Raw genomic sequence first — 25089 nt, 5'->3', positions numbered from 1 at the left:
CCCAGTGCATTCTTCTACGTTCATCTGTTGGTATGGAACTGCTTTGTTGTAATGAAAATATGTGCTGAGCAGATGCATGTGAGTTTGCCTTTCATTTGTTTCTGGAGCTGGGTTGCTCCCCCAGAGCCCAGGGTTATGTGAGGAATCGTGCGCAGGCCCAAGTGAAAAAGAAGGTCAGTTCAGAGCCCAGACTTTGCTAATCAATAACACATGTGTAAAGCATTCATATGCACACAGATGCCAGAGAAAGGCCTCATTTAAAATTTGTGTAAAACACAGCATAAATGAATATGGCAGCATAAATGAATATTTTGGTAGGAGTCCTCAAAGAGTTAAAATTTTTAAATGTTTGAATATGTGCAATTTTTTGAGAAATCATTCACATACCGTGAAATTTACCCGTTTAAAATGTACAATGTGATTTTTTTTTAAGGATTTCCTTTTTTTTTTTTAAGATTTTATTTTTTCCCCTTTTTCTCCCCAAAGCCCCCTGGTACATAGTTGTATATTCTTCGTTGTGGGTCCTTCAAGTTGTGGCATGTGGGACGCCGCCTCAGCGTGGTTTGACGAGCAGTGCCATGTCCGTGCCCAGGGTTCGAACCAACGAAACACTGGGCCGCCTGCAGTGGAGCGCGGGAACTTAACCATTTGGCCACGGGGCCAGCCCCTGTACAATGTGATTTTTAATTTATTCACAAGGTTGTGCAGTATTGCACATCTTTACTACTATCTAATTTCAGAACACTTTTCAGAACTACTGTCTAACTTCAGAACACTAAAAAAGAAACTCTAGGGGCTGGCCTGGTGGGACAGTGGTTAAGTTCGCACGTTCCGCTTCGGCAGCCTGGAGTTTGCAGGTTCGGATCCCAGGTGCGGATCTGCCCACTGCTTATCAAGCCATGCTGTGGCAGGTGTCTCACATATAAAATAGTGGAAGATGGGCACAGACGTTAGCTCAGGGCCAGTCTTCCTCAGCAAAAAGAAGAGGATTGGCTGTGGATGTTAGCTCAGGGCTAATCTTCCTCAGAAAAACAAAGAAACTCTTCCATTAGCAGTGACTCCTCACTCCCCACTTCCCCAGCCCCTGCAACTAACTAGTAGTCTACTTTCTGTCTTTGTGTATTTACATATGGGATATGTGCATTGTATTTACTACACATTTTAAATAGTTAAAACTATCCAAGAGTTAAATTGTAGTCAGTTTGAAAACAGTCTGAACATTTATATTTTACAGCATTCACTTTCAAGGATTGTAGGTATTACATTTTTTATAATCAAATAATCAGGCCCTTATGAATATTGCCTTAATTCCTGGAAGTAAAATGTTAGGTGTAGTTTTAAGTCCTTTGATAAACATTGCCCATTATCCTCCTTAAAGCTTATATCAGTTTACACTCAAACAGTAGTGTAAGAAGGATTCACATGAGGTGTCAAGTATAACAATTCTAAACAGAAACTCTTTAAATATATCTTATTCATCAGTGGTGAATTGCCTGTGTTTTATCTAACTGGTTTTTAATTATTCACAGAATGAATTAAAACTTTCAGTTGCATCAAATTACCTATTTTAGTTTAGTCGTTTTTTTAAGCTTCCCCAGTAAATCTTGAAATAAGCCATTCTGATGGCTAAAATGACTGGATTTCATTTTTCTCTTTATACAACCACATGTTGCAGGTGTTAAAACTGACATGACTTTCCCGAGTGGAAGGAAGTGCATTCGAGGTTGAGGAAATGAGTTGAGTGCGAGTATGGCAGTGGTTATGGCAGGCTGTGTTCAGGAAATTGTGAGTAAAATATTTGGTTAGAATTCGGGTACATATAGGGTGAAAATGAAATAATAGGGTTAAATTTGTACCATAAAAGACAAATATTAAGTGGTTTTCTTTATCTTCTTGGTAGTAAAAAATATCATGCTGTGTGGTAGGTATAGGGTGTATGATAAGGTGCTGTGTATGCAATTTGATGAGAGGGTTAAGTATTTTGTGCTTTTTGGTGTGTCCCCCTTTTAACTTTGATCATATAGGGTTTTTAAGAAATCCTATCAGTTTTTCTTTTTTTAAGTATTTTATTGAGGTAGTATTGGTTTATAATGTGCAATTTCAGGTATACATTATTATATATCAATTTCTGTATAGAATGCATTGTGCTCGCCACCAGTAGTCTAGTGTTTATCTGTCATCATATATATGTGCCCCTTTACCTCTCTCTCCCATCCCCTACCCCCTTCCCCTCTGGTAACTACTAATCTGTTCTCTTTATCCATGTGTTTGTTTATCTTCCACATATGAATGAAATATTACAATGTTTGTCTTTCTCTGTCTGGCTTATTTCGCTTAACATAATACCCTCAGGGTCCACCTATGTTGTTGCAAATGGGACAATTTTGTCTTGTTTTTTTTCACTGAGTAGTATTCCATTGTGTACGTGTATACATGCACACACACACACACACACGTGTATATATATATGTCTACACATATACCATATCTTCTTTATCCATTCATCAGTTGATAGGCACTTGGGTTGCTTCCACGTCTTGGCTATTGTGAATAATGCTGCATTGAACATGAGGGTGCATAGATCTCTTTGTATTGCTGATTTCATGTTTTTTAGATAAATACCTAGTATTTATATCTCTTCCAAAAGTGTGTGTGTCAGGAGTGGGGAAGAGGGGGAAAGAGACAGGGGTGTGCATACACACCACCTTGCCATATCATCTTCTGGCCAGTGGTTCCCCATTGATAATGGCAAATCCCTGGAGAATTTTGACAAGGGATCATGAATCTACATGTATTTGAAATAGTAAACTTAAAAAAATAAATCTCTGGCCAGCCTGGTGGCGTAGTGGTTAAGTTCGCATGTTCTGCTTTTGTGGCCCAGGATTCGCAGGTTCAGATCCTGGACAGGGACCTAGCACCACTTGTCAAGCGATGCTGTGGTAGCATCCCCACGTAAAATAGAGGAAGACTGGCACAGATGTTAGCTCAGGGACCATCTTCCTCAAGCAAAAAGAGGAAGCTTGGTAACAGATGTTAGCTCAGGGCCAATCTTCCTCATACATACACACACACACAAAAAAACCTCATACATATATATACTAGTGTTTTTCAAATATAAGTAGATACTGTTGTGGTTAATTAAATAAAGTTCATTTAAACATAACTGCTCAACTCACAGTGTTAGATTATTTTGTATTTTCTCTATCTGTGGATCTGTTTTATATTCTTTTATGAGATGGTCAGGTGTGGCCACAAGAGAAGACACAGGAAAGACTCAGGAAAAAACAAAGTTTGTTACACTCACAGGTCCGAGAGATAGGAAGCATGGCACACCACACAGGGTTACATGAGAAAACACTAGGGTGGGTGGTCAGGAAGCAGAAGACAGGAGTGAGGAGACAGCATGAGGCCATGACCTTTGTTGGGGTTTCCCAGGAAAAGGTAAGGCAGGGCAGAGTGAACTGTTTAGGACTGGCTAATCTGAATAATTTTGGCGGGCTGTGGGCTATAGGAGTGATCCCTAGTTGCCTGGTACCTGGCCCTGGGATGGTTAAGGCCTCTTGAGATACAAGAGTGTGATAGAGGTCTGGCTCTGGCTTGGACATGCTCCTGGCTGGTCCCTCTGCTATCTCTAAGAATTGGCTTGTCCTGGAGGGCGCAGTTTTTCCCTAGCCAGAAAGGTTTTTTAAGATGTCAAAATATTATAATATACAGATAATAATAATTTAAAAATAGATATGCACACACATGCATACATACGATACCGGATGTCAGAAGAATAACTCATCATGTGGGGGTGCACAGACTATTCGACACTTGAGCTTAAATGCTGCGTATGCCAGCCATATGTGATTTCCTTAAAGAGTAAAATTGTGATTTAGACTCTGAACCACTTGGGCGAACGTTTGACTGGTTTAACACTGTTCAACACACACCTGTTACTGATGCAGATGACAGGAACGGACTGTTACCGCTGGGTAACGGCTGACAAACGTTTGAAAAGGGGAGCATTATGGTCGAACTTTTACTTAATGAATAAGTTAGAGGTTTGTTCTGTTTGTTTTTAATTCCATGACTATCTCGTATTGTAATTTAGAGAAGCTGGCAATTTAAATAGGAGCAAGGCTGATTAATGTCTGCTCTGTAGAGAGGACAGCCTGTAGAAAGAATTTGAATTGTCTCTGATATGCTTGAATATATTATCCAAGCACTGGTTAAAGGGTGTTATGTGACTTTTAAAAGTTTGTAAATTTAGCTAATGACTATTCTTTTGGGCTATGTCCGAGAATTGGATAAGAATTCACCTTGGTGACATTTCTTGATTATCTTGATGCATACCATAACTGTCTGTTTTAATTCTTACTATAACTTTGTGTCCAAGTACTTTCCCATTTTCCAGGTGGAGGAAACTGAGGCTTCTAGAATGTAACTTTTATCAGGTTAGGAAGAGTAGACCTCAGATTTGAATCTATGATCACTTGACCCAAAGCCTATGCTCCCCAGTGCTTAGTCACTTTTAAGAGGGTATTTGCATGAATTTCAGACTTAGAAGAATTCTGAACTTTAAGGAAAATTAAATAACAGTATTTTTTTATTGTACTAAAATACACCTAACATAAAATTTACTATTGTAACCATTTTTAAATACACAATTCAGTGGCATTAAGTACATTCACAATGTTGTGCAACCATCATCACTGTCCGTTTCCTGAACTTTTTCATCATGTGACATAGAAACTGTGTACCCATTAAACAATAACTTGCTAGTCCCTTCTTTCTCCAGCTTCTGGTAACCTCTATTCTACTTTTTGTCTCTATGAAGAAAATATTTGTTTACTTTTGTTGACGTTGGATAATATAAATTGTTTCACATTTTTTTGTAGTGTTGATTATAAATGCATTTCTTTTGAACAAGAAGTACCATGTACTTCAATGCAAATTAAGAGTTATTTTTGCCTTTTTAATTCTTTGTCTATTCTATTTTAAACAAAGCATTATAATTAGCATTATAATTATATATGCTAAGTACAGAAGCTTTCGTGTTCTCTTCATTTTATTAAGTGTAAACAAATGGTGTTAAGAGAAAATAGTTTTTTTCTGAACCTTACTAAACTGCTTTTTATACATTGTTCTAGTTAGAGCTCCTTAAGGTAGCATTAGTCTTAATTGCCTTTGCAGTTAACTTCATCAAAATGGTAGCAAATCCAAAAGATGACAATCTTTTTGCCAGCCTGCATAAATTTGTATCATATTCTCCTAGCTAATGGTTGTCAAATTGCACTAGTTGATTCAAGCTATTTTTTTAAATAAGCATAGAATGTAGTTATTATTGCTCATTGTATCACATTAGTGTTAGTTACTGGGAGGTGCTCTGCACTGTGGCCGGCCTGCGCTTTGGTCTTTGGTTGTTCCGTATCCCCGTGAGGTTGTGGAAAACCCGGAGCTCAGGTTCATCCACTTTGCTTTGACCTTGCAGTGAGAGCCAGTTCCAGAACTCTGCTTATCTTTATGCCTTCCTGCCTTTACTTAGTTTTTGCCTGAGTATTCTGTATTTTCTTACCACCTCACAGATTCATTTCAGTAGGTACTTTATCTTCCAGCATCTTCATTTGTTTTCAGTGGTAGGGTCCATTCTCTACCCTAGTCCACTGTTGGATGTGATCTCAGAGACTCTACTAAACAGATGCATCTATATCACCTAGTAAATAATAATAGTAATAGGAAATGGGTTTTGTCTTGGTTAGCTGCAATTTATTCTTGGCTTCCTCTTTCAAATCAGTATCTGTTACAGAACTGGAGGAAGAGTTTTTAATATTATTTGCTGTATCTTGCTTTTGTCTTAAAAGGGAACTACATGAGCCTGGACTAGGGGGAGGAGCTGGACCAAAAGTTCTTTCTCTAGCCTAAGTCTGGAAGAAAGTTGAAGCCCTAAAAGGAAGTTCAGTTTGAGATTTGTTGAGCAGTTGCTGGATTGAGACAGTAGCCTTCTTACAGATCTCTTGAAGACCGAAGTCTTCCACTATGTTAATCCATTTCACACACTGGGACCCAAAGTATTTTTTCCAAAACATAATTTATGCATCACTCTCGTAAATAAAACCTCTTAGTGCTTTCCTTTTCCCTTGTATCGAATTCAGACTCCTTAGTATTGTTGACAAAGTCGTTATTACTTCTCTAGTCTCAACCCCCTCACCACTCCCAACTTTGCTTTACACTCTAACTGTATTAAATTTCCTTTGTGGGTGGGAGGGGATAGATTTTGCTCCTGTTTTTGAAATTCAGCTTTACTGAGGTGTAATTTATATACAGTTTGATAAGTTTTAAGAGATGTACAGCCATGCAACTAGTACCCCGATCAAGATACTGTACTCTTCAGTCATCCCAAAAAGTTCCCTTGGGCCCTTTTGTAGTCAGTTGCCCCTAGCCCCTGGCCCAGACAACCGCTATTGATTAGTTTTGCCCATTCTAGAACCTCATGTAAATAGAATCATACAGAAAATACTGTTTTTCCTGATTTTTTTCACTTAGCAGTGTTTTCTGAGATTTATCCATTTCTTTGCATGTATCAGTAGTTTGTTTCATTTTATTGATGAGTAGTATTCCATTGTATGGATATACCACAGTTTATTTACCCATTTACAAATTGATGGATACTTGTGTTGTTACCAGCTTGACTGTTATAAAGCTGCTACAAATATTCATGTTTAGGTCATTTTTTGGACGTTTCTTTTGTAGAAAGTTAGTTCTAATTATTCTTCATCCTTGTCAACACTAGATATTGTCAGTCTTTTTAATTTTAGCCATTCTCATGGGTATGTAGCAGTATCTTTTTGTGGTTTTAATTTTCATTTCTCTGATGATTAAATGTGTTGAGCATCTTTTCATGTGTGTATTAGCTATTTGTATGTCTTCTATTATGACTTGTCTGTTCAAATATTTAGTGTATTTTTGTGTGTGTATGTGAGGAAGATTAACCTTGAGCTAATATCTGCTGCCAATCCTCCTCTTTTTGCTGAGGAAGACTGGCCCTGAGCTGACATCTATGCCCATCTTCCTCTATTTTATATGTGGGATGCCTGCCATACCATGGCTTGATAAGTGGGGTGTGGATCTGTGCCTGGGACCTGAACAGGCAAACGCCAGGCTGCCGAAGTGGAGTGCGCAAACGCAACTGCTGCACCACTGGACTGGCCCCTAGCCTATATTTCTATTTGAATTTTTTGGTCTTTTTCTCAATTTATGAATTTTTAATATATGTATAATATATTCTGGATACAAGTCCTTTGTCAGATTTATGTATTGCAAATATTTTCTTAGAATCTGTGATTTGCTTTTTCATAACTTAACACTGTCTTTCAAAGAGCAGAAATTTTTAATTGTAATCAAGTCCAATTAACATATTTTTTTCTTTTATGATAAGTGTTTTTGTATCTAGAAATCTTAACCCAAGATAATGAATATATTCTCATACTTAGAAATTTTATTATTTTGGCCTTTATGTTCAGGTTTATGATCTATGTTAATTTTTTGTAGAGGTACAATTGCATGTTGAAGTTCATTTTTTTAATGTTTACATAGTTTTTCCAGTACCATTGTTGAAAAGACTGCACTTTCCCTTGAATTACTTCGGCGCCTTCATCAGACATTAATTGACTGTGTAAGCGTGGGTCTGTTTCTGAGCTCTCTCTTCAATTCTGTGGATCTCTGTCTGCCGTGGCGTAAATGCCGCTGTCTGGAGTACTGGGGCTTCATGGTAAGGCTTAGAATCAGGCAGTCTAAGTCCTCCAATCTTGTTGTTTCCCCTCCCCCTCAAAATTTTGTGTATTCTAGGTCTTTCATGTTTCCATATAAATTCTAGGATTAACCTGTCAATTTCTACAAAATATGCTGTAATTTTAATTGGGATTGCATTGAGTTTGTAGATTAATTTGGGGAAAATTGACAACAACATTAAGCCTTCCAATCCATAAACATGTGCATTAAATTTCCAGGGCTGCCAAAACAAACTGTCACAAACTGGGTGACTTAAAGCAACAGAAATTTGTTCTCTCACAGTTCTGAGGCCAGAAGTCAGAAATTAAGGTTCATGTTCTCTGGAAGGGCCGTGTCCTCTAAAGGCTCTAGGAGAGGAATCCTTCCTTGTCTGTTCCAGCTTCTGGTGGTTGCTGGACATCCTTGGGTTGTAGCTGCATCACTCTGCTCTCTGCCTCCATCTTCACATGGCCTTCTTCCCCGTGTGGTTGTGTGTCTGTGTCTAACTTTCCCTTTTCTTATAAGAACACAACTTATAGTGGATTTAGAGCCCATTCTAACTCGGTAGGCCCTCACCTTAACTTGATTACATGTACCAAGAACCTATTTCCAAATAAGGTCACATTCACAGGTGTTGGGGGTTAGGACTTCGACATCTTTTTTTTTTTTTTAAGGAAGATTAGCTCTGAGCTAACATCTGCTGCCAATCCTCTTTTTTTGCTGAGGAAGACTGACCCTGAGCTAACATCCATGCCCATCTTCCTCTACTTTATATGTGGGATGCCTACCACAGCATGGCTTGACAAACGGTGCCATGTCCTCACCCAGGATCTGAACTGGCAAACCTTGGGCAGCTGAAGCAGAACATGTGAACTTAACTGCTGCGCCACTGGGCCAGCCCCTTGATATATCTTTTGTGGAACATAATTCAATCCCATAACAACGTGGAATTTCTCCATTTATTTAGGTCTTTAATTTGTCTCAAAAATGTATTATTATACATTGTACAGATCTTGCACATATTTGATAAGATTTGTCCCTAAGTATTTCATGTTTGTGGATCCTACTGAAAATAGTGTTTTTAAATTTTATTTTCCAATCATTTTTTTACTGGTATGTAGAAATACAGTTGATTTTTGTACATTGACTTTTTGTTCTGTGACCTTGCTAAATTCTATTGGTTCTGTTAGTTCTTTTGTAAAGTCTTTAGGATTTTCTACATAGACAATCATATTATCTGCAGATAAAGACAGTTTTTCTTTTTCCTTTCTAATTTGTATGCCTTATGCTTCTTTTTCTTGCCTTTATGCATTAGCTCTGATTTTAAATACCATGTTGAAATGGTAAACCGGATATCCTTGTCTTGTTCATGAACTTAGGGCAAAAGCATTGAGTTTTTTATTAAGTATGATAATGACTGTAGATTTTTCATAGATGTCTTTTATCAGCTGAGAAAGTTCCTTCTATTCCTAGTTTAGTAAGACTGTTTATCACAAATGGGTATTGAATTATGTTAAATGCTTTTTCATATTAATTGAAATGATTATATGATTTTTTTCTTCTTAGTCTATTAATATGTTGAATTACATTTATTTTTTTGAACATTAAACCAATTTTGGATTCTTAGGATAATCTCTACTTAGTCATGATGTTTTTCCTTTTTAGATTTTTTGGAGTTGATTTACTAATATTTTCTTTAAAAAATTATGTCTGTGTATGAGGGATTTGGTCTATGGTTTCCTTTTCTTGTAATCTCTGTGTCTGATATTGGTATTAGATGGTTTTCGGCAGTTTTTTTGTGATGTATTTTGGTGTGGTTTTCTTTGTGTTTCTCCTCTTTGGGGGTTCATTGAGTTTCTTTGACATATCTATTGATAGTTAGCATCAAATTTGGAAAATGGTTTAGGCAGTTTCTCTTGATTTCTTCTTCTACAATGTTTAGTTTGCTGTTAAGCCCAACTGTGACATTTTCATTTTACATATTGTATTTTTCAGCTATAAGTGATCCATTTTTTAAAAAAAAGTTTCAATTTCTTTTTTTCATAGTATGCATAGTTTCCTCTAAATCTTTACAATAACATTTAAAAGTCCTTATCTCCTGATTCCATTGTCTTGATCACTTCTGGGTTTGTTTTTATTTACCATTTTTCCCACCTGGTTTGGGGTCACATTTTCTTGTTTATTCTTCTAATTTGTAGTTTTTGATTTGTCATACTTAAAAGAGTGTTGAGTTTTGATCTGGCAAGCAATTTAGTTATAGATCAGCCTGATTCTTTTAAGCTCATTATAAGCTTTCTTAGTGTGGGTCCAGACAGTGCTGTCCCGTAGAACTTTCTGCATAGATGGGCTACTTTTGCCCTTTTCCTAAAGTATGGCATTTCTGGGGTTTCCATGGAATGTCTCAGGTGTTCTGTGAGAGCTCTTTGCTGTGGTTGCTTCTGACTCAGATGTCTCCCAACTCCACTGTAGTTGTTCTTTCCCTGGTAATTGTTCTTTTCCCAGCTTCATGGAATCTCATCCTACGTATGCCTGGCTTAGTGTCAGCTAGAGACTCAAGGGCACCCACTTTTGGACTTTTGGAGCTGTTATGTTTACAGCTCTTTCTCTGATACTCAGCCCTGCAAATTCCAAGTGCCTCAGCCTCCCTGAACTCCAGTCTCTGTGTCCTTAGCTTTGTGAGACTGCTGTGCTCTGCTTCTGGGTTTGGTAATTGCCTTCAAGAAGAAACCTGGGCAACCATAGGGCTCACCTTGTTTTTTGTTTTCTCTTCTCTCAGGAGTCAAAGTCCTGTACTACTTATTGTCTGACATTTGAAAACAATGTCTCATATGTTTGATATAAAAAGCCTTGCTGTCTAGTTATTCATGGTGGGAGGACTAGTCCAGTACTAGTTACCCTGTCATTTATTGAACCTTGTTTATATTTTTAGTTGGCCTTGATTTTGCTTCCCTCTGCTATTTGCACATACTGCTTTTTTGCCTGGAACTCTCTTCTCTACCTTTTGTGTGACAAACTCTTATGCATCTTTTAAGAGACAAATTACATGTCCGTTTTTCCCAGTAGTCTTCCTGATACTACCCATTCCTGGGCTAGGTGTCATACTTGGTACTCAGAGCATCTTAACATTTGTTTGTATTGTAATTTCTTGTGATTGTGATTGACTGTAGCCGCCACGACAGTCTGAGCTATGTGAGGGCGAGGGCTGTGGCTCAGTTGTATTATATCCCTCATGCCTGACACGGTGGAAATCTCAAAATCTCTTTCTGTCTTTCTCTCTCCTTTGCAATACTATATGTGAATATGAAATAGTGCTGTTCACTTCACTGTGCCTCAAGTACACTTCAGAAATTCTTGGTGCTTCTACTGTGATTGATTTGGAGAGGGGAGCAATTATTGACAGTTACCATCCTTATTTTGAAGTTTTCTTTTTAGATTTGTCCAATCTCTGGAGAGATTAGTATTTTTCTTCTTTGGTATCTATGTTATAAATATTTTGATATATGTTTACTCACAAGTAGTGGTTTGTTCATAATGTTGTTTTTAGAAGTGAAGTTTTTTTCCTGACCTACAAATAGTTCTCATTAAAAAAGTATCTTTTAAGATAAATGCCAGTAACCACTAGTTGTTCTAATAGCCTTGAGGAAGGCAGGATGGCTAGGAGTGTGGGGTGTGGTGGTGGATGCATTTCCCGTTGAGAAGCCTTTAATAACAGTAGCTTTCTTCGAAAGCCTTCTTTGATTATGAAATTGAGTCAATTATAGTATTGTGGAATCTTAGAATTGGCAGAGACCTCAAAGGTCGGTTGTTCTAGCCAGCCCCACGACCTCCTTGACAGAGGCGAATTTGAGGCAGTTCCTTTCAATTTGCATGGCTCTAATTGTAGAAAGTTCTTAGACAGTAATATTGAGTCAAATTCTATTTTTCATAAACTTCTGCCCATTGGTCCTACTTCCACCTTCTGTCATTTCACAGAATAGAGCCAAACCCCTTTGGTTATTTCATCTTACAGCAGTTTAACACATTCTGTCCTTCTTTTTATTTCTTTGCTTGAAGTATCTCAGTTTGTAAAACTGTTCTTTATGTATTATCCATATCTGCATTTAAAAATGTCATGTATGTATGCATCTTCCAGTGTAATATTCAAAACTGAGCTTGGTCTTATAAATGTGGCCTGTATTAAGAATAGTGAAGGATCCTTATCTGGATATTATCAGTGCCTCCTAAAATTGCCTTTTCTTATTGTCTCTTATTAACTTAGAGTTTAAACATTCTGGCCTTTTCTCTTTTTTTTAAAGGAAACTTTGTAAACCCATTTTCATTGTTCTACACACATGCCGTTTATTTTATATAGAACTGTGGGCTTTATTCTTTATTTAAGTTATTTTGTTATTAAGCATGCTGTTTTCCTGTTTGTGTTTTATATGCAGATTTGATATGCATTTGTCTGATCTGCACCCCAATAAATAAACTGTGGAACGAGACAAGGTCAAATGCAGCGTTCTGTTAGTTACCTCTAAAAATCTTCCACTAGTTTAATATCAAGTATTAATCTCTGGGTATCTGGGTAGTTTGGTTCAGTCAGCCAGGGTCTACCTGCCTGTAGTGTGGGACTCACGTTGCTCATGATGTTTTTATTGCCTCCTTCATACCGTGACTAGTCACAAGTCTGTTGCCGTCATGTACGGGCATACTATATAACAGAAAACTTACTTCAGAGCTCTGTCAGTGTGGCACAAAGGTCTTAATTAACTGGTAAAATGTCATGTTACCACAGTTTTAAAATAATTTTTGTTAGTTATCAAAACTTCCTTGTTTTGTCAGGTTCATAGCTCTTGAAATTCATACCATTTGAAAAATAGTAAGTCCTGATATGACAATATTTTAGGAAAAGAAAGAAAAAGCACACCCTAATTTATTATTTGTTAATAAAATTGACTAGAATTCAAAATGATAAAAGCACATTTGGGGGGTTTTGACTGCAGTATTCACATTTTTCTATTACAAATTTGGTTATACTTTTCTACAGACACTAAATTTGTGTAAAGAACTCTGGGATAGGCTATTTCTGTCAACGAGATTCCAAAATTATAGACACTGATGTCAATGCAGATGAGGTTAGTCTAATTTGGTCAAGAGAGGGACATGCTGAGTCTCTATATGGATAGCTAAAGGCTATTGCCAAGATTGACAGGTGTCCTGTGGGTGGCAGAGAGCCCTAGGGATAAAATTTGCACTTGGATTGCTGCTCTGAGACACAATGATCAAAGTCATATCTTTTCTTTCTATTGATCACACTCCTAAAATAGTGAGATCTGCCTTTAATACTTTAATTAAGATATTAGTTTTATAAGCCCCAGAAAGGTAAGAAGTTTTATACTTTCTTTTTATTGTATCAAGTTATTTTTTTTAAAGTTTTCTCGTATAATCAAGTGATTTTTTTTGTTACCCTGCCATGTTTTACTAAGGCTTGGAGACAGGTAGGAAATGTTAATGTGAAAGAATACATGAGTGTACAAGAGGCAACTATTTCTTTGTGGAATAATAAATTACATGATTTGATCTGGAAAGACTGATTTTTAGGAGAATTTTCTAAGAAATAAATATATATTATAAAGAAGTGTTCATATTAATTTGATCACAGCTGTTGGATTTTTTTTAATCTTACTGAATTTTTGTTTTTGCTGAGAAATATCAGCCCTGAGCTAACATCTGTTTCCAGCCTTCCTCTTTTTTTTTTTTTTTTTTTTTACTTGAGGAAGATTAGCCCTGATCTAACATCTGTGCCAGTCTTCCTCCACTTTATATGTGGGTTGCCTCCACAGCATGGCTGACGAGCGATGTAGGTCTGTGCCTGGGATCCAAACCCACAAACTCGAGCCGCTGAAGTGGAGCGTGCCAAACTCAAGCACTGCACCATGGGGCTGGCCCCTGAAATTCTTTATTATTAAGAGAGGCCTTGTAACTTATCAAGATAAATTAGTAGTAAATATTTCATATCTCAAAATAAGAAAAAGTTATAAAGCCATTAAGTTCATGCCATTAAGAAAATTGTATACTGTTTTAAGAAAAATATATTCCCTGAGATTTTTGTAAGATTTGAGTGATGTAAATCTGTTATTAGCAAGGAAGGATCTATGATTTTAGATGTAAACTCAATAGCTATTTATATTCAAATAGGAAATTTTCTCATCTGGGAGGGCTGTGTCTTGATTGTCTCTATTTCAGTGCCAGACATACAGTTGAAATTTAAGAAGAGGATGCTGGGGGAACCATTTTAGGGAGCCAACCTGTTCACTAGTGTTAGAAATGACAGCCACGACCACAGCCCTCCAGGCTCAGAAGAGGTCTCTCGGGGCACTGGGCAGGCGCAGCGCAGGTTCCCTTCATGGGCTGTTGCAATTTCGGTGAAGCTCGGAGTTGAAGCAGCACCAGGGTGGTTAGATCATTATCATTCTTAAGTCTTAAATATTCTGATTTCGTAAATAAAATTTATTGAGAGCCTACTATGAACAAGCTAGGTATTCTTTTATAGATGTTATTTAATTCCTGTGAAGGGGAGGAAAATAAGGCCCAGAGAGGTGGTGACTTGTCTGGCAGCACTCAGCTGTTGGCAGTAAGGCTGGGAAATAAACCCAGTGTCTTGACTCCAAACACAGTGGAGTTTTGAGATGGTGGAAATAATCTTAACAGAAATTCATTTAAATGAGAGAACTTTGGGGACTGCCTTTCTTACTGTCTTTTTTTCTGTCTGTCTCAATTCTGATTTTTTTCCCCATCTTCTACTGTTCAATTCTTCTCTTTTAGGCTAAAAGAAAGTGCAGATTCTTGAGCTCACCATTAACCAAAAAGACATTTATAAAAATATTTAAGTACCAAAAATAAGATCATTGGTATTTGCTTCTCGAAACTTGGCTTTTAAGCAGCTGATTGGAAGGGAACTGAAGTATTCCTGGGCTAAGAATTGTGGTAATGGGCTGATTTGGAGTGTGCAAGCCAGGCCAGAGCAGCAGATAATGACCTCGTTTTAGCCACTAGTCCAGGCCACACAGCCCCTTACCGATGACCACCAGCATTTCTCCTGAGAACTGGGCTAATATACATTCTGCTGCTCTGTCCTAATCCCGGGCATCCTTTGAGTTTGGTTACTGGAACCTTTCTGGAATGCAGAGAGTAATCGAAGACGCTGACGACCTCGTGTCACACGTGGTTTCATGACGAAATTAAAAAGTTATCTCGATTTGTGTGAAGATTAGCATTACAGTTTGTTAGTTCAGTCGTAAGAAGGGATGTATATAATGTAGAAAGTGTAGAGAGAAATTTATGGCCATGTGTTATGAATGGCTTCAGTTTGGGAAAATTTTGATTTAGACCTGTGAATTTAATTTATGCTTTATTTTGACAGGTCTAGAATTAACTTTTCTTTTAAATAAGCTGTTTGTACTGAAGATTGGACAATGAAAATAGCATTAGTATTTGAACTATTTGGTCTGTTTTCAAATATTTTAGAACCATCATTTGTGTACCGTTGACATGCAGATGACTTTGTCCACTCATGAGCTGCAGTGCATGACACAGTGCTGTCACAGCTAAAGTTAAACTTCTTCAGGTTGGCATTAGCTTTTAGGATGAAGATGAAACACCTTCACAGGCCCTCCGCTCTGGCTCTCCCATTTCTGCCTTCTAGGCTCCCCTGGTCTTCCCATTGCTTCTACTTACCCTACTTGCAGATCGTTTTTCCTGTCCTCTTTGTGTTCTTGCCCCTTCATTTCAGTTGCAGGACATTTCAGGGACTCTGGGAAGAAGTCCTTCACCTCTTAATGAGGTCAGAACTAGGCTTTGTTGGCAGGTCCTATCTCAGCTTCATTGTACTTCTTACAGTCGCAATTTTGTATTTATTTGCAGACTTTGTTTTGTGTAGACTCTGACTAAACGGTAAGCTTCACAAGGGCAGGAGCCATGTCTGGTTTTATGCAGTGATTATGCCCCTGGCATCTAGCCCAGGGCCTGGTACAAAGTAGCAGCTTCATAAATATTTGCTGAATACTTGAATACAAGTTTCATGAAAGGCTTTAATACTCCCTGCAGCCTGCTGGCTGCTGTGAGAGATGACGAAGATGGATGAACCTAGGCCCGCTTTGCTATTAGAGAGCCAAGAGAAGAATGAGACATGTACCAAAAATATTGTAATATAAGCTAGATTGCAGTTAGGGCTTGGAAATAATATGCTTTTAATTGCTTGAAAATGTGCTTTAGACTGGCCTTTGTCAATAAATCCAAAATGAGTGAATTATAATTTTAAATGGCACAGACAATATTTATGAAAGCCTCTAACGTTCATAAAGTTACCCTAACTCTAATGGAAATAAAAAGTTGAAGAAATTCACTGTTAAAAGTTGAAAAGATAGGATAAAATGCATTAATATTTTTGAACACCAAGACTTTACACCTGTAAAGCTGGTCTATGTTAAAGAAATTGTTAGTACTGCCAAATATTTTTTGAAAGTTGTTTCAAAGCACTCTGTTAGTATTAAGATTGCAGAAGTGTTTGGGGCTAGCCTGAGACCTCCTTCATGTACGGTTTGGGAGACTGTCAGGTTAGCCCTCACTAAGGTATTTTTCCTTTCCTCTTTCCACATTGTTTACGCTGTTCTACCCAACCCTGGCTGTGGCAGAAAGCCCGCGCTGGGTAAGAAGGCTGGCTGGCAGCGCATTCTCAGAGCAGTCAGGTGATTGTTGTTTGAAGGCAGCTGCTTGAGGTTCAAGGCAGTCAGTGTCCCCTCTCTTCTGCCTCGGGACAGCTGGTTGTTTTCAAACGCCTAGCAAGTCTTCCATGCTCATTGCTCGCTGGGAGAGGAGGGAGATTATGCAGCGGGCTTTCGATTGATCCAATGGGAATTACATTGATCTGGTGCCTAGCCTTGGTTCTTATCAAGTGGCTCACCTCTAAGGTAGGCCATCTTTATTTTTAGGATTGTGACATTAGTCATTAGTTTTTGTATTTGGTAGAATGAAATTGCTAGTTGAATTTCTTCTTCTTTTGCTTCAGTTTTTATTTCTCTGATTAAAAGGTACGAGTTTTACCTGTCAGCCGAAAAGCTAAAAATTACTGCATATATTTTTTCTTCTTCTCCCACCTTGTTCCTCCTTAGGGGCTTTTTATGGTATCATTCCCTGGTATCAAAGTAGCTTTCCTCAGTATCATTCCCTTCAGAAAGTTTTTATGATTAAAGAATTTCACTTTTAAGTTATAAAATTATTAAATAATTTAGACTTTAGTATACATGTTTTAAGCGTTCTCTTTTGGAGATAAAGAATTCACTATATATTTAAAGTATAATTATTGAGGAATTCTAAACAACTATAAACTTTTTAAAAACTAAATACCATTTTCTATCATGTTCTCTTTTAAGGTCTTGCTGCTGCTAAAATGTATGCCTTACTTATAAGATATGGAAAAATGTACGATTATTATATAGCTGTTGTTTTCGAAGTTAAATTCTAAACATCAGGTTGTGAAATGCTTGGTAAACGCTAGCCATTTGCCATCTGGACGAGAGTCTTAAGCTAAAGTAGGAAATATTTAAGATTATACTATTTGAAATTATTATTCTATGCTTGTATAAAAATGATTATATCTTTCATCCACCATGCAGCTTTTTTGTTCCTGTATTAAGAAATGGAAGAGTATTAATTTAAAATTTATAAGGTCATCACTATTTGCTAAGCAACACAAAGCTTTTATAAAGTTAAATTTCTTTTTCAAGCAAGATATTAATCCCTGATTATTTTTTTTGCATTTAAGCATAATTGTCTCTTACTTGAGGTGGTCCTGTTTCTTAGTGAATATGATTGAAGAATTTTCTTAAAGAAAAACAATGTACTCAAATTTTAAAAACTTTTATGTTTTATAAGTTAAGAATTAATTTTGTTGCACTGACAGCTATTAACTTACTGTTTTTAAAGGATTAGCTTGCCAAGTTATTGAATGAAGGTCAAGTTAACATTAATAATGGAGTAGTTGAATTTTGGTTGTTTTCAGAGATTTTTTTTCCACCAAAAAATTTAAATTGTTTTTAAACAAGAAGAATGCTAATATTTTAAGCTGGTGATTTTAAACAAAATTATACTGTTTGCCTAGGGAGGAAGGATGGGAAGGGTACTACTGTCAGTGGCTCAGTGCAGCATGTGAATAGGCACGCAGGCAAGCATACTTTCCCAGCATGTGTGAGATGAATATACTCTGAAAAAGCTCACTTTGCTGCGTCAGAGAAAACTGCTTTCAGAACTTTGGGCTTCATCTTTTGTAGTATGTTACTATTTTTCGGTAATGTTACCAAAAAATTTATTTAGTGCTACTGTGTTTAAGTCCTTGGACCATCAGCTTACTGATTCACAAAATGGGGCCAGTAAAACCTACCTTGTTAGAGGTCTTGTGCGGATTAAGTGCGACTTTGTATGAAAGCACCTGGAGCATTTCCTGGCATAGAGTAGGAGCTCAGCGACTATTAGTTAATATCTTATTACTTTTACCATGTAAGGGAAATACACATGCTTTTGCACAATGGATCATTTTAGAGGAAAACTTAAACAACGGCACTTAAAATATCTTTGCTCAGTTTTAAGACATGTCTGTGTGTAAAAGTTATGTATTATTTGTGTGATATTGGGAACAGCTTTGACGCCCTTTGTCATTTGCCTTGTAAGTCAAAGCTTTTGTGGAAGAATGATTCACCCTGATTCAGGGTGAGTGAGTGTCTTACCAGGGCACTCACAACTCCTGTGAGTGTGGCACTGGGTCCTTTGGAACCTTACAGTTCAACTTGTTTGTGCTGCGGCTGTCAGTTTCTGGTTAGCCCAGCCTCGCCCATGTTTTGACCTATGCTAGTTTGCTTTACAAGCTGTTTCCAGGATGGCTAAATTAGAAAAGTCACGAGTGGAAGCTTCTCAGTTATTTCCATTCACTGGTGAGGTGAGGTGGGAATGTGGAACATAGCTCAGAGTGTTTTATGACTGACAGCGTGATGCAAGGTTTTGATTAAATTTGTTTTATTATTTCTATTAAAAATAGAATTTTACTAATATATGGCTTTTTAAATGATAATCTTTTAAAAATATGTTAAGAGATGTCCATGCTAAGTCTATGCTGCGGTGTTGGCATATAAACCACAGATAATTATTTTTTAAAATAACGTAATTCTAACACGGAAATAAAAAAATCAAGTGTTTATCATTACAGTTCATAGTTTATAGTCTATTTTCCCAAAATGAGTTACTTCAGACTATTCTCCCTAGATTGTTTAGTGAGAGAATTTAATAATAATAATTTTAATCTTGGTCTGTGAGGAGATAGATGAACAAATTATCACTCAGTATGTATTTGTTGATGGGTTCCAGATACATATTTTAAAGTTCATTCTTTAAAAAATGTTTTTGGTCTGGGGCTGGCCCCGTGGCTGAGTGGTTAAGTTCGCGCACTCCGCAGCAGGCGGCCCAGTGTTTCGTTAGTTCGAATCCTGGGCGCGGACATGGCACTGCTCATCAGACCACGCTGAGGCAGCGTCCCACATGCCACAACTAGAAGAACCCACAACGAAGAATACACAACTATGTACCGGGGGGCTTTGGGGAGAAAAAGGAAAAAATAAAATCTTTAAAAAAAAAAAAAAAAAAAAGTTTTTGGTCTCATTTGGATTTATTTCATGAGTTGTGTCTTGTATTTATGGGCCAGACTTACTTAAATTAGTAATGAATAGAATATTCATAAATAGAATATTGAATATTTTGCACATCCCTACGTAATTTAACATATGTTTAAAATTGAGTTCTACCCTTTTTGCCAAGTTTTCATGATTAGCTAATACAAACCCTACCATTTTAATAGCTAAATCAGTACCTTTATAAATGTCTAAAATGACTACCTTAAAATAAATTTGGTATGTTATAGTTATAAATTAGATTATGTTCGTTACCTAGTTTTTTGTTCTATTTTTTGGTGAGGAAGACTAGCCCTGAGCTAACATCTGTTCCGGTCTTCCTCTATTTTGTATGTGGGTCACCACCACAGCACTGCTGATGAGTGGTGTAGTTCTGTGCCTGGGATCCAAACTCGTGAACCTGGGCCACCGAAGCAGGGTGTGTTGAATTTAACCACTATACCTGGGGCTGGCCCTTCAAAAATGTATTTTAAAATCTGCTCTCTTTCAGTGGCACCCTGTTTTTTGTTTTATGGATTTAATGTCTTCTCATTTTCTTTGAGTACACTGATTACATTTTTTAAAAAAATTTTCTTATTTCTTGCTGGCCTCTGGGTCATTTAGTTTTTCATTTTGTTCCATTTATTTCCAGCTAGTGGGTTTCTTCAAATATCTGATGATTCTTCTCTTCTTATTCATTCCTGTTTAAGTGAAGGGGATAGTAAAGTAGTTGGGGCATATCTGTTCTTCTGTTTACCTCTGCAGAAGATGTCTGCCCACGTGGGCTTGTCTAACTTAGTCCGGCCAATTAAATTTCCACCTTCTGTGTGTTCTCACTCTGTATTCACTTTTATGGTAGTGCTTGACTATAGTATTATAATTGTCTTCCTCACAACTAGAGATGTCAAGAGCAGATGCCATATCTACTTTCATTTTGTATATCTAACTTCTCTTGCACAGTTTCACAAATAATAAATAATAAACACGTTTGTTGACTTGAATTTTATATCACATTTAATTGTCATGCATTAAAAATGTGTGTATTTTTTTTCTAGAGGCGTGGAGCTATTTCCTATGACAGTTCTGATCAGACTGCGTTGTACATTCGTATGCTAGGTAAGCCTTATTTGTTTTGTACCAATATCAGTTAATTTTGTTACTATCTTCTGTTATTTGATATTGAGATATCTTTCATTATGTAGCTTTTCATTGGGGTTTGCAGCAGAAATAATCTATTACTTTGAAGTTTAGAGTCTAGAAACCAATATTGAATGTGATGTGAGAAAAATAGCATTTTAGAGTTACAGGTAATTGAGAAATCTCTGGCTTAATAACTGGGACTCTGTAATAGGTACGCAATTTTAAATTGCATGCTGGGTATTCTTCATAAAAAGAGTCTTAGATTTGTAAAGTCGCTAAATACTAAAGAGATGTCCAAGCTGACGTGGACAAAGATGAGGCCATGAAATATCTCATCAGAGAGTCCTGTCACTGGATGTATTTTGTTCTCAGTGGGCTGGCGGGATAGACTGTTTATCTACTTCTGGTCTCAGTTCTTAAATTTTTAGTGTATTACTCAAGTCCACAAGGTAAAATGAATTTAGATGTGTATATAGGTATAATTTTCTTTCTCTCTCCGTTTGCCAGATTTATCTCTTCATCCACACACTCCTTGATCCCTTGTACTTTAATTCATACTATGAAAAATGTACTATTAATATTCCAATAGGCACTTTCACTCATCTGTTCTTAGTGGAATTTTCCATGACTACTGTCCTCATGCACAGAATTCCTCCCTTAACTTCTATGATATTGAGCCATCTTTATTCTTCACTACTTCTGGGGTTTTTTGTTTGTTTGTTTTTTGTTTTTGCCTCTCTCACTAATTGCTTTTCATACTCTTAAGCCTGAGTCTTGTCCCATGTCCTGTTTTTGCTCTTCTTCCCTTTTTCCCTCTTTAGTTAACTTGTGTGTCTTACTTGCCTCAGTTCCATTCTACTCTAGTACATAGATTTCCTCCACAAATGTTCAGCCTTTTCCTCTTTACTGTCTCCATCTCTCTCTGCAAACATGTTCAGGATTCTGCTCTCCTTAAAGCAGAGCTTTAGACTCTTTTTTTTTTTTTTAAACTCTGTAGAACATCTTCAAATGGGTGTATAATGGGTACTTCACATTTAACATGTCTATTAAAAGATTTGTGTTCCCCAGTTCTGTTTATTTTGCAGTCTTTTGCCATCAGAAAATGTAACTCCATTCTTCTGGTTGTCACGTCAAAAATTTTGGAGTCATTCTTGACTCTTATTTCTTATACACTTTATGTCTACTTCATCAGCAAATCCTTTTGGCTGATACCTTCCATTTATATCCAGAATCTCACTACCCCAGTGCTGTTACCATCTCCATCTAAGCCATAATGGGTTTTTTTTTATTAACTGTAGTCACATTGTTGTACATTAGATCACCAGAACTTAACTTGCATAATTGCAGTTTTGTACCTCTTGACAACCTCTCCCCTTATCCCTCTCCCCCCAGGCCATAGTGTTTGTCTTGTTTATTGCACTTACTCCTTAATGGTCTCTCTGCATGTACCTTTGTGCCTCTACTTGATTCTAGTTTACGCTTTCAGAGTGAACCTTTTCAGATATAAGTTAAATCAATCTCAGTCCTCTGTTCAGAATCCTCCAGTGGTTTTCTATGTTAGAGTAACAGCCAAAGCTACTATAATGGTCCACAAAGCTTCAACATGATCTGACCTACCATGTTTCTGACCTCACCTCCCACCAGTTCCTCTCACTCACCTTACTCCAGCCATGCTGGTCTCTTTGCTTGACCTTGAGCATGCCAATCATGCTCCCATCTCAGGGTGTTTATACTTGTTCTTCCTTATGCTTGGAAACCTCTTCCTCTAGAGAGCCATATGGCTCACTGTCTCGCTTCCTTCAGGTCCCTGCTAAGATGCCTCCTTTTCAATGAAGCCTTCTTTGACCACACTAATGAATCACTCCTCCCTCCCTGTTCCTCTTACCTTGCGTTAGTTTTCTCCATATTACTTATTACCATCCTCCATAGAATGAAATTATTATTTGTTTTATTATTTGTCTCACTCTATGAAAGGATAAGCTTCATGAAGATGAGGACTTTATGTATTTGGCTTATTGCTGTATTTCTAAGACTTCACATGTAGTGGGTGCTCAGGAAATGTTTGTTGCTGAGTGGGGAAATTAGCACATGAGAGAAGTAACTTAGCATTGTGGGATGGACTCATGGTAGATAACTTGATCCTTGAAGGAAATGATGGCCTTACTTAGGGAAGCAAAGAGTAAGCAGGAAAGCCTTCTAGGCAAGCCAAGTTGCATGAGCACAGGGATAGGCACTGGAGAGTTAAAGGTTGTGATCTTGGAGGCTGTGGGAGTACAGTCGTGTGCTGCATAATGACATTTCAGTCAATGATGGATCACATATATGACAGTGGTTCTGTAAGATTAATACCATATAGCCTAGGTGTGTAGTAGGCTGTACCATCTGGGTTTGTGTAAGTGTACTCTATGATGTTTGCACAATGATGAAATCGCCTAACAACACATTTCTCAGAGCGTATCCCCGTTGTTAAGTGATGCATGACTGTATAGTGGGAAAGGTGCTGTCTTTGGAGCCCACAGAGCTAGTTTCAAATCCTCACTCACCCTTTGTACTAACTTTCTGGTTTAGGCATGCTACTTAACTTCTCAAAAGCTCAGTTTCGCTGTCTGTAAAATGGGAGGTTAAGATTCCTATCTCTTAGAGTTGATTAGAGAATTAAATAAAATAATGCCTATGAAACACAAAAAGAGTATCTGGTACATGGTTGCAGTGGTTGCGTTGTTGTATGGAGAAGTAGATCTGAAAGTCAGATGGATACATGTAGGAACAGTACTGAACGTATCAAGACCAAAGTCTAAGACCCAACTAAAGGCCTTGAGCATACCCACTGTCAGTGAGAAAAGAGAAGATTGATAGAATTAAACATTGAAGGCAAACTTCGAACATTTAACTTTTCTGTTACATTTTAAAAAATAATGAACTACTTGAGAATAAATAATGTATTTTCTATTTTTTCCTATCCCTATAGCTTGTAGTATAGTGCTAGGCACACAGTAGACGCTTAATAAATAAGATATTAGGTTGGATTATCATACACTTGAATCATCTTTCAGAAAGCTAACTTTAAAATATAGATTATAATAATAATTATTATTATTGTAGGGGTAAATTAAAAAAAAAAACTCCTCGTCTAGCCTTACAATTCAGTACTGAAAATTTGTAAACCTCTTCAGATACGTTAGCTCCTAACTACTTATTCCATTTATATCATTAATGGGCCATTACTTACGAATGTGATACCACAGAGACTTTTGTTGCATATAGGAGCTTCTTCCCAAATGGCAGCCTTCTAAACTTATGTCTTGTTCTTGATTCTGTACAGGAGATGTACGCGTAAGGAGTCGAGCAGGATTTGAATCAGAAAGAAGAGGTTCTCATCCGTATATTGATTTTCGTATTTTTCATGGTAAGTCTTGGCAGATACAATATCTCTCATAGACTTTCAGTAAACTTCATATCTTCATAAAAGTACATACTTTTCCAAGGGAAAAAGAATACAAGAATAAACCATATTATGTTTGGAATGTTTTAGAAACACTGGATCATGATAAATGACACTTTATTCCTAGATAATGTTAGTAAATGTTTAGAGGCAATTAGAATTGTGAAGTCTTAGAATATGAAATCTGATATAGTTTTTCTTCTCCTTTCTAATTTAAATGTGAAATTACTTTGGTACATTTTTTTCTTTTTTAAAAATACATATATTTTTCTAAAAGTTGTTGTATTCCAAATGTTTTGTCTTCACTACTCCAGATAAAATATTTTTGTGCAAATGACATTTTATAAAGGTATTTTGTAATTAACAAGGTGTATCTTTTTGATTTATTTGAAAATACACATTACATTTAAAGATATTCCATAGTATGCATATTTTGAAAACAGTATTGTATGGGTCTAACCCATAATGGAGAAAAGGGAAAAAAATAGAACTTCTAAAACCCTTAAATATTAAACACATTAAATCTGTTTTGGAGGAGTTCTACTTTTGGTAATGTTGGATAAAGTATTTAGATTAACACTCTAATTTTAAAAAATTAGAAAAACTGGAAAAAATATAAAAAATATATGTTTGAGTATATCAGAATGCTATTAAGGCAGAGAGGGGAGCCTGGCATTTCAGGTTACTGTTCCCCTTAGTAGCATCTGCTGATTCTGGGAAAGGTGGATCAGAAGCTGAACAGAGATTCTAATGGACACTTAAGGCTAGAAAAACAAAAACAGGTGTTTATAGCTCACCAAGGTTGGGGGATTGCTCCTAGTAAATCCTCTATGCTTAAGTTGGAAGTCCAAAGCGCTGTAGTTTAGAAAGAAATCCCAGTTTTGAAATATCTCAATGAATGATTAGATTAAGGTGGTCTGTAACTTTAGTACCAGATGGGACTACGTCAAACTGAAAGGTTTTTTGCACAATGAAGGAAACCATCAGCAAAACAAAAAGAACCTACTGATTGGGAGAAGATATTTGCAAATGATGTATTCGATAAGGGGTTAATATCCAAAA

The 25089-nt window shown here is 36.9% G+C and overlaps 1 protein-coding gene across 4 annotated transcripts in view; it reads left to right on the top strand.

The window, feature by feature from the left end:
• PDE7A (phosphodiesterase 7A) overlaps nt 1-25089 on the top strand; it is a 113138-nt gene that overhangs the window by 35671 nt on the left and 52378 nt on the right. For 3 of the 4 annotated variants that reach the window (XR_006885606.1, XR_006885605.1, XM_046642234.1), the window contains exons 2-3: nt 20501-20561; nt 23908-23991. Coding sequence is in view for 2 of the 4 variants with exons in the window: in XM_046642234.1 (XP_046498190.1) it covers nt 20501-20561; nt 23908-23991 (145 nt within the window). In the remaining 2 variants the exon portion in view is untranslated. Of the gene's footprint in view, nt 1-16527; nt 16701-20500; nt 20562-23907; nt 23992-25089 lie in introns of those variants that run through there. The other variant, XM_046642235.1, reaches the window with a different exon arrangement.

This window comes from Equus quagga, chromosome 16 (genome assembly GCF_021613505.1).
Source record: "Equus quagga isolate Etosha38 chromosome 16, UCLA_HA_Equagga_1.0, whole genome shotgun sequence".
In the NCBI taxonomy this organism is placed as follows: domain Eukaryota; kingdom Metazoa; phylum Chordata; class Mammalia; order Perissodactyla; family Equidae; genus Equus; species Equus quagga.
This window is presented reverse-complemented; position numbering and strand designations above follow the sequence as displayed.